General features: G+C 46.8%; 1 protein-coding gene and 7 non-coding genes across 8 annotated transcripts in view; 7 read left to right on the top strand and 1 right to left on the bottom strand.

Moving 5' to 3' along the window:
- Window positions 1–12,741, bottom strand: part of DNAJC5B (DnaJ heat shock protein family (Hsp40) member C5 beta) — a 40,819-nt gene that overhangs the window by 11,981 nt on the left and 16,097 nt on the right. Inside the window, exon 3 of the mRNA XM_025147987.2 lies at window positions 236–449. Within this exon, the coding sequence (XP_025003755.1) occupies window positions 236–449 (214 nt within the window). The remainder of the gene's footprint in view (window positions 1–235; window positions 450–12,741) is intronic.
- On the top strand, window positions 3,520–3,608 carry TRNAY-GUA. The gene is given in 2 exon segments: window positions 3,520–3,556; window positions 3,573–3,608. It is a non-coding gene; the product is annotated as a tRNA-Tyr (tRNA).
- TRNAY-GUA lies at window positions 5,080–5,168 on the top strand. Its single transcript is given in 2 exon segments — window positions 5,080–5,116; window positions 5,133–5,168. It is a non-coding gene; the product is annotated as a tRNA-Tyr (tRNA).
- TRNAA-AGC lies at window positions 5,514–5,586 on the top strand. Its single transcript has one exon. It is a non-coding gene; the product is annotated as a tRNA-Ala (tRNA).
- On the top strand, window positions 6,890–6,962 carry TRNAA-AGC. Its single transcript has one exon. It is a non-coding gene; the product is annotated as a tRNA-Ala (tRNA).
- On the top strand, window positions 8,037–8,125 carry TRNAY-GUA. Its single transcript is given in 2 exon segments — window positions 8,037–8,073; window positions 8,090–8,125. It is a non-coding gene; the product is annotated as a tRNA-Tyr (tRNA).
- TRNAY-GUA lies at window positions 11,160–11,248 on the top strand. The gene is given in 2 exon segments: window positions 11,160–11,196; window positions 11,213–11,248. It is a non-coding gene; the product is annotated as a tRNA-Tyr (tRNA).
- TRNAA-AGC lies at window positions 11,588–11,660 on the top strand. The gene has a single exon. It is a non-coding gene; the product is annotated as a tRNA-Ala (tRNA).

Below are 12,741 nucleotides of genomic sequence, written 5' to 3'. Positions count from 1 at the left end.
TTTACCAAGTTAGAAAGAAAAAGGAAATATTTTATATTAGCTCTCTTCTGAGCTGATGCTGCATCTGCCACTGTTAATTTTCCAATATTTATTATTGTTTAATTAAGCTTTTATTGGCATTTGAGATCCTGATCCTACTCTTTGTCAAATGCCACGTTTTCCAAAGGGTTCCTTGTATACGTAAGTACCTCCGTGCATCGCAGTGTTTGCTTTTCAACAGTAAACAACAGCTTACCTTTGCCCACCAGCTAGAGAGCATGAAGTACGTGTTAACATTTTCCTCCCCAAACTGTTCTGCTACGTAGAGCCCCAAGGATCCATACTTGTCGTATATGTTTCGCTTGGAGAGATCAGTCAGCGTTGCGTGAGCATTGTTAATCTCCTTAAATTTTTCGGCAGCCTCTGGATTGTCAGGGTTCTTGTCGGGGTGATATTTCAGAGCCAGTTTTCTTAAACACAGGGAAAAAAAAAAAAAAACACAAGGAAAAACATCTGTAGTGTGTACCTGTATGTTTATTTACATGGGCACAAAGAAAGCATTGCAAAATAGAATCAATTGTTTTGAACTCTGTGTTCACCCCGGGCCTTCTTATTTCCAGATCTAATGTGTGCGGAACACTCAGTGAAAGGAAGATGCCACTGCAAATGAAAGTGGTTTTGTTTTTAAAGAGTTGTTCTGGTCACACTAGGCATGAAAGTTGTGCCTCGATACCTAGTCCGCTCCCGAGGTCAGTGAGGAAGAGATGCTAAAAGCACAGATTTTGGCACGACAGTAAATCACAACCATTTGTTGCGCTACGTTTGCCAGCTGATTTGCATCCATTAGCAGGTTTCAACAAAGATAAATATTTTGTAAAAGTTTTTCTTTTTAAAAAAAACATGTTTATCCCATCGAGATTATCTTTATAGCAAGTGTTTGATTGTTTATCAGTAATAACTGCATTAAATTTTTGTAAACAACATCTGCATTTGCAGGAGCTTAGACAGTGATGAGGAAAAACAAATTTTGGAGTTCAAAGAGCATCTTTCTCAAGTACATGATGGAAAGGCGTAGTGAATTAGCCCCAGTTTCTCATGCCTGTCTTTGGGCCTAATTCACCAGTGCCCCGTTTCTGAGACAGCCTTAGCACAGCAGAAGCTGATTGCTGACTGCTTTGGGCCGTCCGTGCTGCTTAGGCCTTAGCTGGGACAGAGCTCAGTGCCGTCACTTTCCTCTGACTGCACTCATTGCTGTGGCATCTCAGTACAGCTACAATTTGTAAGCAGCTGCATGGGACCACTGGCTCACAAATAACGCTGGGGTGTGCAGCTTTGGAGAAGAGAAGGTTTGCTTCCAAGCACGGTGGAGCAGTGTGAGCTCACTTGTACCTGCAGAACAAGCACAGACCTGTATCTTTTCGAAAATTGCCGCTCCCTTTGAAGCAGCGGCAATAAGATTTTCCCAGGACATTTATTTAATGACTAGTGCTGACCTCTAGTGGAATTAAGAGCGATTGAGTAGTGTGTTCCCTTCCTCCATCCTCCCCCGAGCCCAACTATGTGGTATTTTGTGAACGTTCTTTCTGAGTGCTTCATGCCATTATGCCAAGACAAGCAAACAAACGAACGAATTAATGAGAAAGTAAATAAGTAAATAAATTGTGATACGAAGCCTGTGTGCCCACATTTACTCTAACAAATCTATCCTCTGAGAGGGGTACTGCTTGACTTTCTACTGGAGTCTCAGTACGCATTATTCACCTAGTAAAATGCAAGTGCTTTGCTCTTGATGCAAGTTCATGTCTTGGAGACATTTTGGCGTTATCATGACTGATATAAGCCTGGGCTTAGCCTCTGCCAACAGCCTCTCCAGTTCTGTATGCTGAACTCAGATCATCATCTCATAGATCATAACTAACGCCTTAAACATGTCTCTGATAAAATAAATAAGTTAATGTTCAGTCAGATTTAATATACTGTGCATATGGAACCTTAAACATAATAAAAGATGAAATAGGAAAACTGGAAAAACAAGTTAATTCTTGCATGAATAATGACATAATGTACCATCCAAGTATTTAAGTGGCTTATGCAATCTATTCCTTTTCTTAGCTGAAAACAAAACCTAGCAATTAGAATGAAAAATTGGAGAGACATTGCTCTCAAAACTCATGCTTGGCTAGAAGGATCAGGCAATCAATCTCTGGCCATTCTCCAAAAAACTAACAGACCCAAAGACTTCTTTTGCCCTCTTCATATCCCCCCAAATCCCATAAAAATAATAATTTGAACTCAATGTAATTTCAGTTGTAGTTGCATGCTCTCTACAGCTTAGTATTGCTTTACAATGATAACAGCATTCAACATTGTACTGTTAATAAAATAGTAGACATATTCTTCGGTTTGGGGAAAACTCACTAAAAATATTACAGTAACAAAACAGTTCTCCACACACAAAGACAACATAAACTAATCAGTGATAATTTAGTAGTGGGACAGAGATCTATATGCTGCAAGTGTAATTCTTATGAATGAGAGAAAGAACTCCATTAGGTTCAGCCCGAAAACCAATAAGAGTAAGGAAAAGAACTACAAGACAACGTTGCCTTCTATGACAGGGTTACAGTGTTGGTGGATAAAGGAAGAGAAACTGACATCATCTACTTGGACCTGTGAAAAACATTAGACAATGTCCCACATCAAATCCATGTCTCCGAATCAGGGAAATGAAGAGTTGATGGAAAGACCGTTCAGCGGATAAGGAATTGGTTGGACAGCAACGCTCAAAGATCAATCAAAATGGGACAATCCATGGCATGGCAAAAAGAGTTATTTTTTTCCTGAAGAAAAGCAGGATCCCTTATTGCGAGCACACACTGGCATACTTCCTGACAAATAAGATTCTGCACTTTACAGTGGAATTTGTGTGAGGAAATAAAACCAGTGATTGTCATTAAAGCATAGAGCTATTAACAAGATATGGAGAAACTCAGTTTCTCTCATCAGGAGAACAAAGCAGTAGAATTGTGTCCAGAGGGGCTGTTTGCAGGCTGACTTGAACTTTGGCTGAAAAGGCCCTCGAAAACCTCTAAGTACAACACAAATCTTCTTACAGGTGCAGGTTGTCTTATAAAAATCAAAGCACAGCAAGGAGTGCAGAGCTTGGAAAAAAAGGGGATGTTGTGTGGGATTTTTCCAGTTGTTCTGAGAGTGCGGAGGAGGCAGGTGAGTGGATGAATGATGATGAGGTGCCTGAGCAGAGGTCAAAAGTGAGTGGAGTGTAATTGGGTGAAGCATCTCTGGGATATGTGTTCTATATTTCTGGCAAAAAAGAGAGTGAAATTGAAGGCTGTGTTGATTTTCAAGGAAGCACTGTTAGTGAGGGGAGCGTGTGCAGTGCTACTGAAGGTATAGTACAATTGGAGGTGAGTGTGTCCAGGGGTGGAATGGGAGCTGAGGCATTGTTGTGCTGTGTTATGTCTGTAGGAATGATGCGGATGGGAGCATGGAGGGTGTGGTGCAGGGCAGGTCCCTGTGATTCCTTCGATAGCTCAGCTGGTAGAGCGGAGGACTGTAGGCTCTCTTGCACGGCCATCCTTAGGTCGCTGGTTCAACTCCGGCTCGAAGGAATGCTCTTTTGGCTCTTGCCCGACTGACGCTGTGGCACTGGTGCGTTTGGAACACTGGTCATGCGTTGTGTGTTTGATGGCATCTTAGGCTGGAACTCTGGCGGGCAGTGTAGAATATGATGCTTTGTGGTGGTTTGCATAGATGAAAGGGCAGGTGGTGTTGGTTTTGAGCAGCGGTGTATTTCAAGGGAGCACCACCAGCTGGCAACTGAGCATGTTTCTTGGGTTTGTGAAGATGACTGCTGGGAGGGCAAGAGTTGTGTGCAGGACCATGTGGGTGAGGGTTGGTTATGTGAGAGCTGAGGGGAGGTGAGGTGGAGGCTGTGTGCTGGGGAATTAGCTCAAGTGGTAGAGCGCTCGCTTAGCATGTGAGAGGCAGCGGGATCGATGCCCGCATTCTCCAATGCTTTTCATCCTCTTGCCTGCACTCTTGGCAGATGGGATACCGTGGCCTCTGGGGCTCTGCTGGGAGACCTCTGTGTGCGTGGGATACAGAAGACGGAGAGAGATCCAGGAAGCAACTTGTTGAAGTACAGAATGAGGTCTGGAGCAAAGCAATTGTTTCCCGGCAGTTCCTGATCACCTGGGCTATGGTGGCAGGAGTACCATGCCCATTCGGAGCCTGAGTGTCCAGAAAAAACTTGTTGCCTCTGAAAGTGGTGAACGTTAGCATGCCAGCAGGATTTGTATGAGGCAGTAGCACTTATGTGCATGAAACGTTCAATCAGTATGGGCTTATCCACAGCATGGCAAAACGAGATTTTTCTCTGGAGCAGAGCAGAGTCCCTTTTTGAGAGCACAGACTGGAATGGTTCCTGACAAATTGGGTTCTTCATTTTTCCCTGGAATTTGTGAGAAGAATAACCAACAGTGAACCTCACGAAAGCACTGAGCTGTTAATAAGATGTGCAGAAACTGACTTCCTTCAGTCTGGAGAACAGAGCAGTGGAAAACTGTCGACAAGGGTCTGCAGTCTGACTTGAACATTAGCTGCAAAAGCTCTGGAAAACCTCTCCTTAATGCCCAAGTCTTCTTAGAAGTAGAGGCTGTCTTAAAATGATATCAGCACCATGGAGTGCGGAGCTTGAGAAAAAGGAGATGGGAATGTTGTGCAGGGTTTTTCTGGTTGTTCTGAGAGTGCTGAGGAGGCAGGTGAGTGGATGAATGATGATGAGGTGCCTGAGCAGAAGTAAAAAGTGAGTGGAGCGTAAGTGGGCGCAGTGAAGCATCTTGGGGATGTGTGTCCTGTGTTTCTGGCTGCAAAATGAGTGTTCAAGAAGGTTGCGCTGTGTTTCAGGTGATGCTAAGATGGACCAGAGTGTATGAAGTCCTGTTGAAGGTGTAGTGGTGTTGGAGGTGTGTGTGTTTGGGTATGGAATGGGAGGTAAGGCATTGTTGTGGTGTGATATGTCCATAGGAATAATGCGGATGGGAGCGTGAAGGGTGTGGTGCAGGGCAGGTCCCTGTGATTCCTTCGATAGCTCAGCTGGTAGAGCGGAGGACTGTAGGCTCCCTTGCACGGCCATCCTTAGGTCGCTGGTTCAACTCCGGCTCGAAGGAATGCTCTTTTGCCTCTTGCCTGACTGAGTCTATTGCACTAGTAAGTTTGGAACACTCGCCATGCATTGTGTGTTTGATGGGATCTGAGGCTGAAGCTCTGGTGGGAAGTGGAGAAGTGGATGACGTGGCGTATTTTGCAGAAGATAGGATAAGTGCTGTAAGTTTTGACCACCTGTGTATTTGCCTGGATTTGATGGTAGCATCACCAGCAGGAAATCTGGAGCGTTTGTTGGGCATGTGGTTTGCAAAGATGACTGCTGGGAGGGCAAGATGTGTGTGCAAGTCCATGTGGGTGAGGGTTGGTTATGTGAGAGCTGAGGGGAGGTGAGGTGGAGGCTGTGTGCTGGGGAATTAGCTCAAGTGGTAGAGCGCTCGCTTAGCATGTGAGAGGCAGCGGGATCGATGCCCGCATTCTCCAATGCTTTTCACCTCCTTGCCAGCATTCTTATCACAAGGGGACACCATGGCTCCTGGGACTCTGTCAGGAGACCTCTGTGTGCGTGGGATACAGAAGATGGAGAGAGATCCAGGAAGCAACTTGTTGAAGTACAGAATGAGGTCTGGAGCAAAGCAATTGTTTCCCGGCAGTTCCTGATCACCTGGGCTATGGTGCCAGGAATACCATGCCCATTCGGAGCCTCAGTGTCCAAAAAAAAATCTGTTACCTCTGAAAGTGGTGAACGTTAGCATGCCAGCAGGATTTGTATGAGGCAGTAGCACTTATGTGCAAGAAACGATCAATCAGTATGGGCTTATCCAGAGCATGGCAAAACGAGATTTTTCTCTGGAGCAAAGCAGAGTCCCTTTTTGCAAGCACAGACTGGAATGGTTCCTGACAAATTGGGTTCTTCATTTTTCCCTAGAATTTCTGAGAAGAATAACCAACAGTGAACCTCACTAAGCCATTGAGTTAACAACATGTAGAGAAACTGACTTCCTCCAGTCAGGAGAACAGAGCAGTGGAAAACTGTCGACAAGGGTCTGCAGTCTGACTCGAACATTAGCTGCAAAAGCTCTGGAACACCTCTCCTTAACGCCCAAGTCTTCATAGAAGTGGAGGCTGTCTTAAAATGATATCAGCACCATGGAGTGCGGAGCTTGAGAAAAAGGGGATGGGGATCTTGTGCAGGGTTTTTCTGGTTGTTCTGAGAGTGCTGAGGAGGCAGGTGAGTGGATGAATGATGATGAGGTGCCTGAGCAGAAGTAAAAAGCGAGTGGAGCGTAAGTGTTTGGAGGGAAGTTTCTAGAGGATGTGTGTCCATTGACTCTGGCAATATAGTGAGTGTTCAGGAAGCTTGTGTTTTTCAGGTGGTGCTACAAGTGTGCAGAGTGCATGATGTCCCATTGAAGGTGTAGTGAACGTGTCTGAGTGTGGAATGGGAGCTGAGGCATTCCTGTGGTGCCTTATGTCCAGACAACTTGACTGGTGCATTTGGAACCCTGGCCACACATTGTGTATTTGATGGGATCTGAGGCTGGAGCTCTGGTGGGCAGTGGAGAAGAGGATGCTCTGTGGTGGCTTGTGTAGAAGATAGGGCAGGTGCTGTTGGTTTTGACCACCTTTGGATTTAAAGGAGCACCACCACCTAGAAATCTGGAGTGATTGTTGGGTGTGTGGTTTGCAAAGATGACTGCTGGGAGGGCAAGATGTGTGTGCAAGTCCATGTGGGTGAGGGTTGGTTATGTAGAGCTGAGGGGAGGTGAGGTGGAGGCTGTGTGCTGGGGAATTAGCTCAAGTGGTAGAGCGCTCGCTTAGCATGTGAGAGGCAGCGGGATCGATGCCCGCATTCTCCAATGCTTTTCATCCCCTTACCTGCAATCTTGGCAGATGGGACACCGTGGCCTCTGGTGCTGTGCCAGGAGACCTCTGTGTGCGTGGGATACAGAAGATGGAGAGCTTCAGGAAGCAACTTGTTGAAGTACAGAATGGGATCTTTGTCAAAGTATGTGGTTGTCAGAATCACCTCATCACCTGGTAAATGCTGTTAAGAGTACCATGCCCATTTGTAGCGTTATTGTACAAAGACAATTAGTTAGATATGAAAGTTCAGAACACTCGGTGGCCTGTTGGATGTTTATGGGGCACTAGCCTTCTCCCTGCAAGAAATGATAATTTGATATTGTCATATCCATGGCATGGCAAAATGAGATTTTTTCTGGAGGGAAGCAGAATCCCTTATTGTGTGCACACACTGGCATGTTTCCTGACATGCAGGATTCTGCATTTTAATCTGGAATTTGTGAGAAGAACAAAGAACTGCGAATCTCACTGAATCATAGAGCCGTTAACAAGATATGGGGAAATTAAGTTTCTCTCATCAGGAGAACAAAGCACTAGAAATGTGTCCACCTGTGCTATGCATTCTGTATGTTTGCTGGCTGGCTTGAATTTTGGCTACAAATGCTCTGAAAACCTGTTCTTAATAGCCAGACCTTCTTACAGTTGGAGTTTGTCTACAGAAGGATCTCAGCACAGCAAGGAGTGCGGAGCTTGAAAAAAATAGGTGATGTTGCGTGGGATTTTTCTGGTTGTTCTGAGAGTGCGGAGGAGGCAGGTGAGTGGATGAATGATGATGAGGTGCCTGAGCAGAGGTCAAAAGAGAATGGAGTGTAATTGGGTGAAGAGAACATCCTGGGGATGTGTTTCCTGTGTTTGTGGATGAGAAGTGAGTGAGAGACTGCCTTGTATTTCAGGTGGTGCTATTAGTGTGGTGAGTGTGTGAAGTCCTGTTGAAGGTGTAGTGGTGTTGGAGGTGAGTGTGTTTGGGTGTGGAATGGGAGCTGAGGCATTGTTGTGCTGTGTCATGCCTGTAGGAATAAGGCGGATGGGAGTGTGAAGGGTGTGGTGCAGGGCAGGTCCCTGTGATTCCTTCGATAGCTCAGCTGGTAGAGCGGAGGACTGTAGGCTCCCTTGCACGGCCATCCTTAGGTCGCTGGTTCAACTCCGGCTCGAAGGAATGCTCTTTTGGCTCTTGCCCGACTGAGTCGGTGGTGCTGGTGCATTTGGAACACTGGTCATGCGTTGTGTGTTTGATGGGATCTGAGGCTGGAGCTCTGGTGGGAAGTGGAGAAGAGGAGGATGCATGTCGGTTTGTGTAGAAGATAGGGCAGGTGGTGTTGGTTTTGAGCAGCGGTGTGTTTGAAGGGAGCACCACCAGCTGGCAATTGAGCATGTTTCTCGGATTTGTGAAGAAGGGTGCTGGGAGGGCAAGAGTTGTGTGCAGGTCCATGTGGGTGAGGGGTGGTTATGTGAGAGCTGAGGGGAGTTGAGGTGGAGGCTGTGTGCTGGGGAATTAGCTCAAGTGGTAGAGTGCTCGCTTAGCATGTGAGAGGCAGTGGGATCGATGCCCGCATTCTCCAGTGCTTTTCATCCCCTTGCCTGCACTCTTGGCAGATGGGACACCGTGGCCTCTGGTGCTGTGCCAGGAGACTTCTGTGTGCCTGGGCTACAGAAGATGGAGAGAGCTCCAGGAAGCAACTTGTTGAAGTACCGAATGGAGTCTGAATCAAAGAAAGTGGTTCTCAGCATTATCTCATCACTTGGGCAATGGTGTCAAGAGTGCTATTCCCACACTGGGGCCTTAGTGTACAAAGACAATGTGGAAGTGCAGTAAGGTGAGGAGCCAGGATGTTTATGAGGGCTGTGTCCCTTCTCCTGGGAGAAGACCTGAATGACTGTGGAGGTGTTCAGTATGTGGGGAACAGAGGATTTTGAGTGGATAGAAGCAGAATCCCATGTTTTGATGACTTACTGGAGCATTCTCCATCCAATACAAAATTACTCTTTTTCTGGAAACTGTGAGAATTATGGTGCACATCACTGAAGCAGAAGAGGTGTTCGCAAGAAATGAAGATAGCATCCTTCTCCTGTCAGAAGGACTACGCAGAATAACTGGAGCCACAGAGGCTCTAAATTGTCCTTGCTTGCAGGCTGAGTTGGAGTTTTGTCTGCAAAGGCGCTGAACTTCCTGATCTTAGTACCAAATCTTGTTAGAGGTAGAGATTATTGTACAGATCTTCTGAGCTCGGCAGGTGTGCTGAGACTGGAAATAATGCTGATGTTGTTCTGAGAGTGCTGAGGAGGCAGGTGAGTGGATGAATTATAATGAGGTGCCTGAGCAGAGGTCAAAAGAGAATGGAGCATAATCGGGATGGAGAGAAGTATCTTGGAGATGTGTGTCCTGTATTTCTGGTCATGAAGTGAGTGTTCAAGAAGGTTGTGCTGTTTTTCAGGTGGTGCTACGAGGGAGATGAATGCATGAAGTCCTGTTGAAGGTGTAGTGGTTTTGGAGGTGAGTGTGTTTGGGTGTGGAATGGGAGGTGAAGCATTGTTGTGCTGTGTTATGTCCATAGGAACAATGCAGATGGGAGCGTGAAGGGCACATCCCTGTGATTCCTTCGATAGCTCAGCTGGTAGAGCGGAGGACTGTAGGCTCCCTTGCACGGCCATCCTTAGGTCGCTGGTTCAACTCTGGCTCAAAGGAATGCTCTTTTGGCTCTTGCCCGACTGACGCTGTTGCGCTGGTGCATTTGGAACCTTGGCCACACATTGTGTATTTGATGGGATCTGAGGCTTGAGCTCTGGTGGGAAGTGGAGAAGTGGATGCTGCTTGGGGGATTTTGTAGAAGATAGGAGAAGTGCTGTTGGTTTTGACCACCTTTGGATTTGAAGGGATTTGAGGGGAGCACCACCACCTGGAAATCTGGAGTGTTTGTTGGGCGTGTGGTTTGCGAAGGAGGGTGCTGGGAGGGAAGAGTTGACTGCCGGACCATGTGGGTGAGGGGTGGTTATGTGAGAGCTGAGGGGAGGTGAGGTGGAGGCTGTGTGCTGGGGAATTAGCTCAAGTGGTAGAGCGCTCGCTTAGCATGTGAGAGGCAGCGGGATCGATGCCTGCATTCTCCAATGCTTTTCATCCCCTTACCTGCAATCTTGGCAGATGGGACACCATGGCCTCTGGGCTCTGTTGGGAGATTTCTGTGTGCGTGGGATACAGAAGATGGAGAGCTCCAGGAAGCAACTTGTTGAAGTACAGAATGGGATCTTTGTCAAAGTATGTGGTTGTCAGAATCACCTCATCACCTGGTAAATGCTGTTAAGAGTACCATGCCCATTTGGAGCCTTATTGTACAAAGAAAATTAGTTAGATATGAAAGTTCAGAACACTCGGTGGCCTGTTGGATGTTTATGGGGCACTAGCCTTTTCCCTGCAAGAAATGACAATTCGATACTGTCCTATCCATGGCATGGCAAAATGAGTTTTGTTTTTTTTTCTTTCTGGAGGGAAGCAGAATGCCTTATTTCGTGCACACACTGGCATGTTTCCTGACAAGCAGGATTCTGCATTTTAGTCTGGAATTTGTGAGAGGAACAAAGAACAGTGAATCTCACTGAATCATAGAGCTGTTAACAAAATATGGGGAAATTAAGTTTCTTTTATCAGGAGAACAAAGCAGTAGATATGTGTCCACAGGTGCCGTGCATTCTGTATGTTTGCTGGCTGGCTTGAATTTTGGCTAGAAATGCTGTGAAAACCTGTTCTTTATAGCCAGACCTGCTTACAGTTGGAGTTTGTCTACAGAAGGATCTCAGCACAGCAAGGAGTGCGGAGCTTGAAAAAAAGTGGATATTGCGTGGGATTTTTCTGGTTGTTCTGAGAGTGTCAGGGAGGCAGGTGAGTGGATGAATGATGATGAGGTGCCTGAGCAGTGGTCAAAAGTGAGTGGAGCGTAAGTGGGTGGAGAGAAGCATCTTGGGGATGTGTGTCCTGTGTTTCTGGCTGCAAAATGAGTGTTCAAGAAGGTTGTGCTGTGTTTCAGGTGATGCTAAGATGGACCAGAGTGTATGAAGTCCTGTTGAAGGTGTAGTGGTGTTGGAGGTGAGTGTGTTTGGGTGTGGAATGGGAGGTAAGGCATTGTTGTGGTGTGTTATGTCCGTAGGAATAATGCAGATGGGAGCGTGAAGGGTGTGGTGCAGGGCAGGTCCCTGTGATTCCTTCGATAGCTCAGCTGGTAGAGCGGAGGACTGTAGGCTCCCTTGCACGGCCATCCTTAGGTCGCTGGTTCAACTCCGGCTCGAAGGAATGCTCTTTTGGCTCTTGCCCGACTGACACTGTGGCGCTGGTGCATTTGGATCCCTGGCCACACATTGTATATTTGATAGCATCATTTGATGGCACAGCTGGAGCTGTGGCAGGCAGTGGAGAAGAGGAGGATGCATGTCGGTTTGCGTAGAAGAAAGGGCAGGTGCTGTTGGTTTTGAGCACGTGTGTATTTGAAGGGAACACCACCAGCTGGCAATTGAGCGTGTTTCTTGGGTTCGTGAAGAAGGGTGCTGGGAGGGCAAGAATTGTGTGCGGGACCATGTGGGTGAGGGGTGGTTATGTGAGAGCTGAGGGGAGGTGAGGTGAAGGCTGTGTGCTGGGGAATTAGCTCAAGTGGTAGAGCGCTCGCTTAGCATGTGAGAGGCAGCGGGATCGATGCCCGCATTCTCCAATGCTTTTCATCCTCTTGCCTACACTCTTATCACAAGGGGACATCATGGCCTCTGGGACTCTGTCAGGAAACCTATGTGTTCCTGGGCTACAGAAGATGTAGTGAGCTCCAGGATGCAACTTGTTGAAGTACAGAATGAGGTCTGGAGCAAAGCAATTGTTTCCCAGCAGTTCCTGATCACCTCGGCAATGGTGGCAGGAGTACCATGCCCATTCGGAGCCTGAGTGTCCAAAAAAAAATCTGTTACCTCTGAAAGTGGTGAACGCTAGCATGCCAGCAGGATTTGTATGAGGCAGTAGCACTTATGTGCAAGAAACGATCAATCAGTATGGGCTTATCCAGAGCATGGCAAAACGAGATTTTTCTCTGGAGCAAAGCAGAGTCCCTTTTTGAGAGCACAGACTGGAATGGTTCCTGACAAATTGGGTTCTTCATTTTTCCCTAGAATTTGTGAGAAGAATAACCAACAGTGAACCTCACTAAAGCACTGAGCTGTTATTAAGATGTGGAGAAACTGTCTTCCTCCAGTCAGGAGAACAGAGCAGTGGAAAACTGTTGACAAGGGTCTGCAGTCTGACTCGAACATTAGCTGCAAAAGCTCTGGAAAACCTCTCCTTAACGCCCAAGTCTTCATAGAAGTGGAGGCTGTCTTAAAATGATATCAGCACCATGGAGTGCGGAGCTTGAGAAAAAGGAGAAGGGGATGTTGTGCAGGGCTTTTCTGGTTGTTCTGAGAGTGCAGAGGAGGCAGGTGAGTGGATGAATGATGATGAGGTGCCTGAGCAGAAGTAAAAAGTGAGTGGAGTGTAAGTGGGTGGAGAGAAGTATCTTGGGGATGTGTTTCCTGTGTTTCTGGCTGCAAAATGAGTGTTCAGGAAGGTTGTGCTGTTTTTCAGGTGGTGCCATTAGTGTGGTGAATGCATGAAGTCCTGTTGAAGGTGTAGTGGTGTTGGAGGTGAGTGTGTTTGGGTATGGAATGGGAGGTAAGGCATTGTTGTGGTGTGTTATGTCCATAGGAATGTCCTGCGGATGGGAGCGTGAAGGGTGTGGTGCAGGGCAGGTCCCTGTGATTCCTTCGATA

The sequence above is a fragment of the Gallus gallus genome, chromosome 2 (genome assembly GCF_016699485.2).
Source record: "Gallus gallus isolate bGalGal1 chromosome 2, bGalGal1.mat.broiler.GRCg7b, whole genome shotgun sequence".
In the NCBI taxonomy this organism is placed as follows: domain Eukaryota; kingdom Metazoa; phylum Chordata; class Aves; order Galliformes; family Phasianidae; genus Gallus; species Gallus gallus.
Note: the sequence above shows the minus strand (reverse complement) of the source record. Positions and strands in the feature narration are given on the sequence as shown.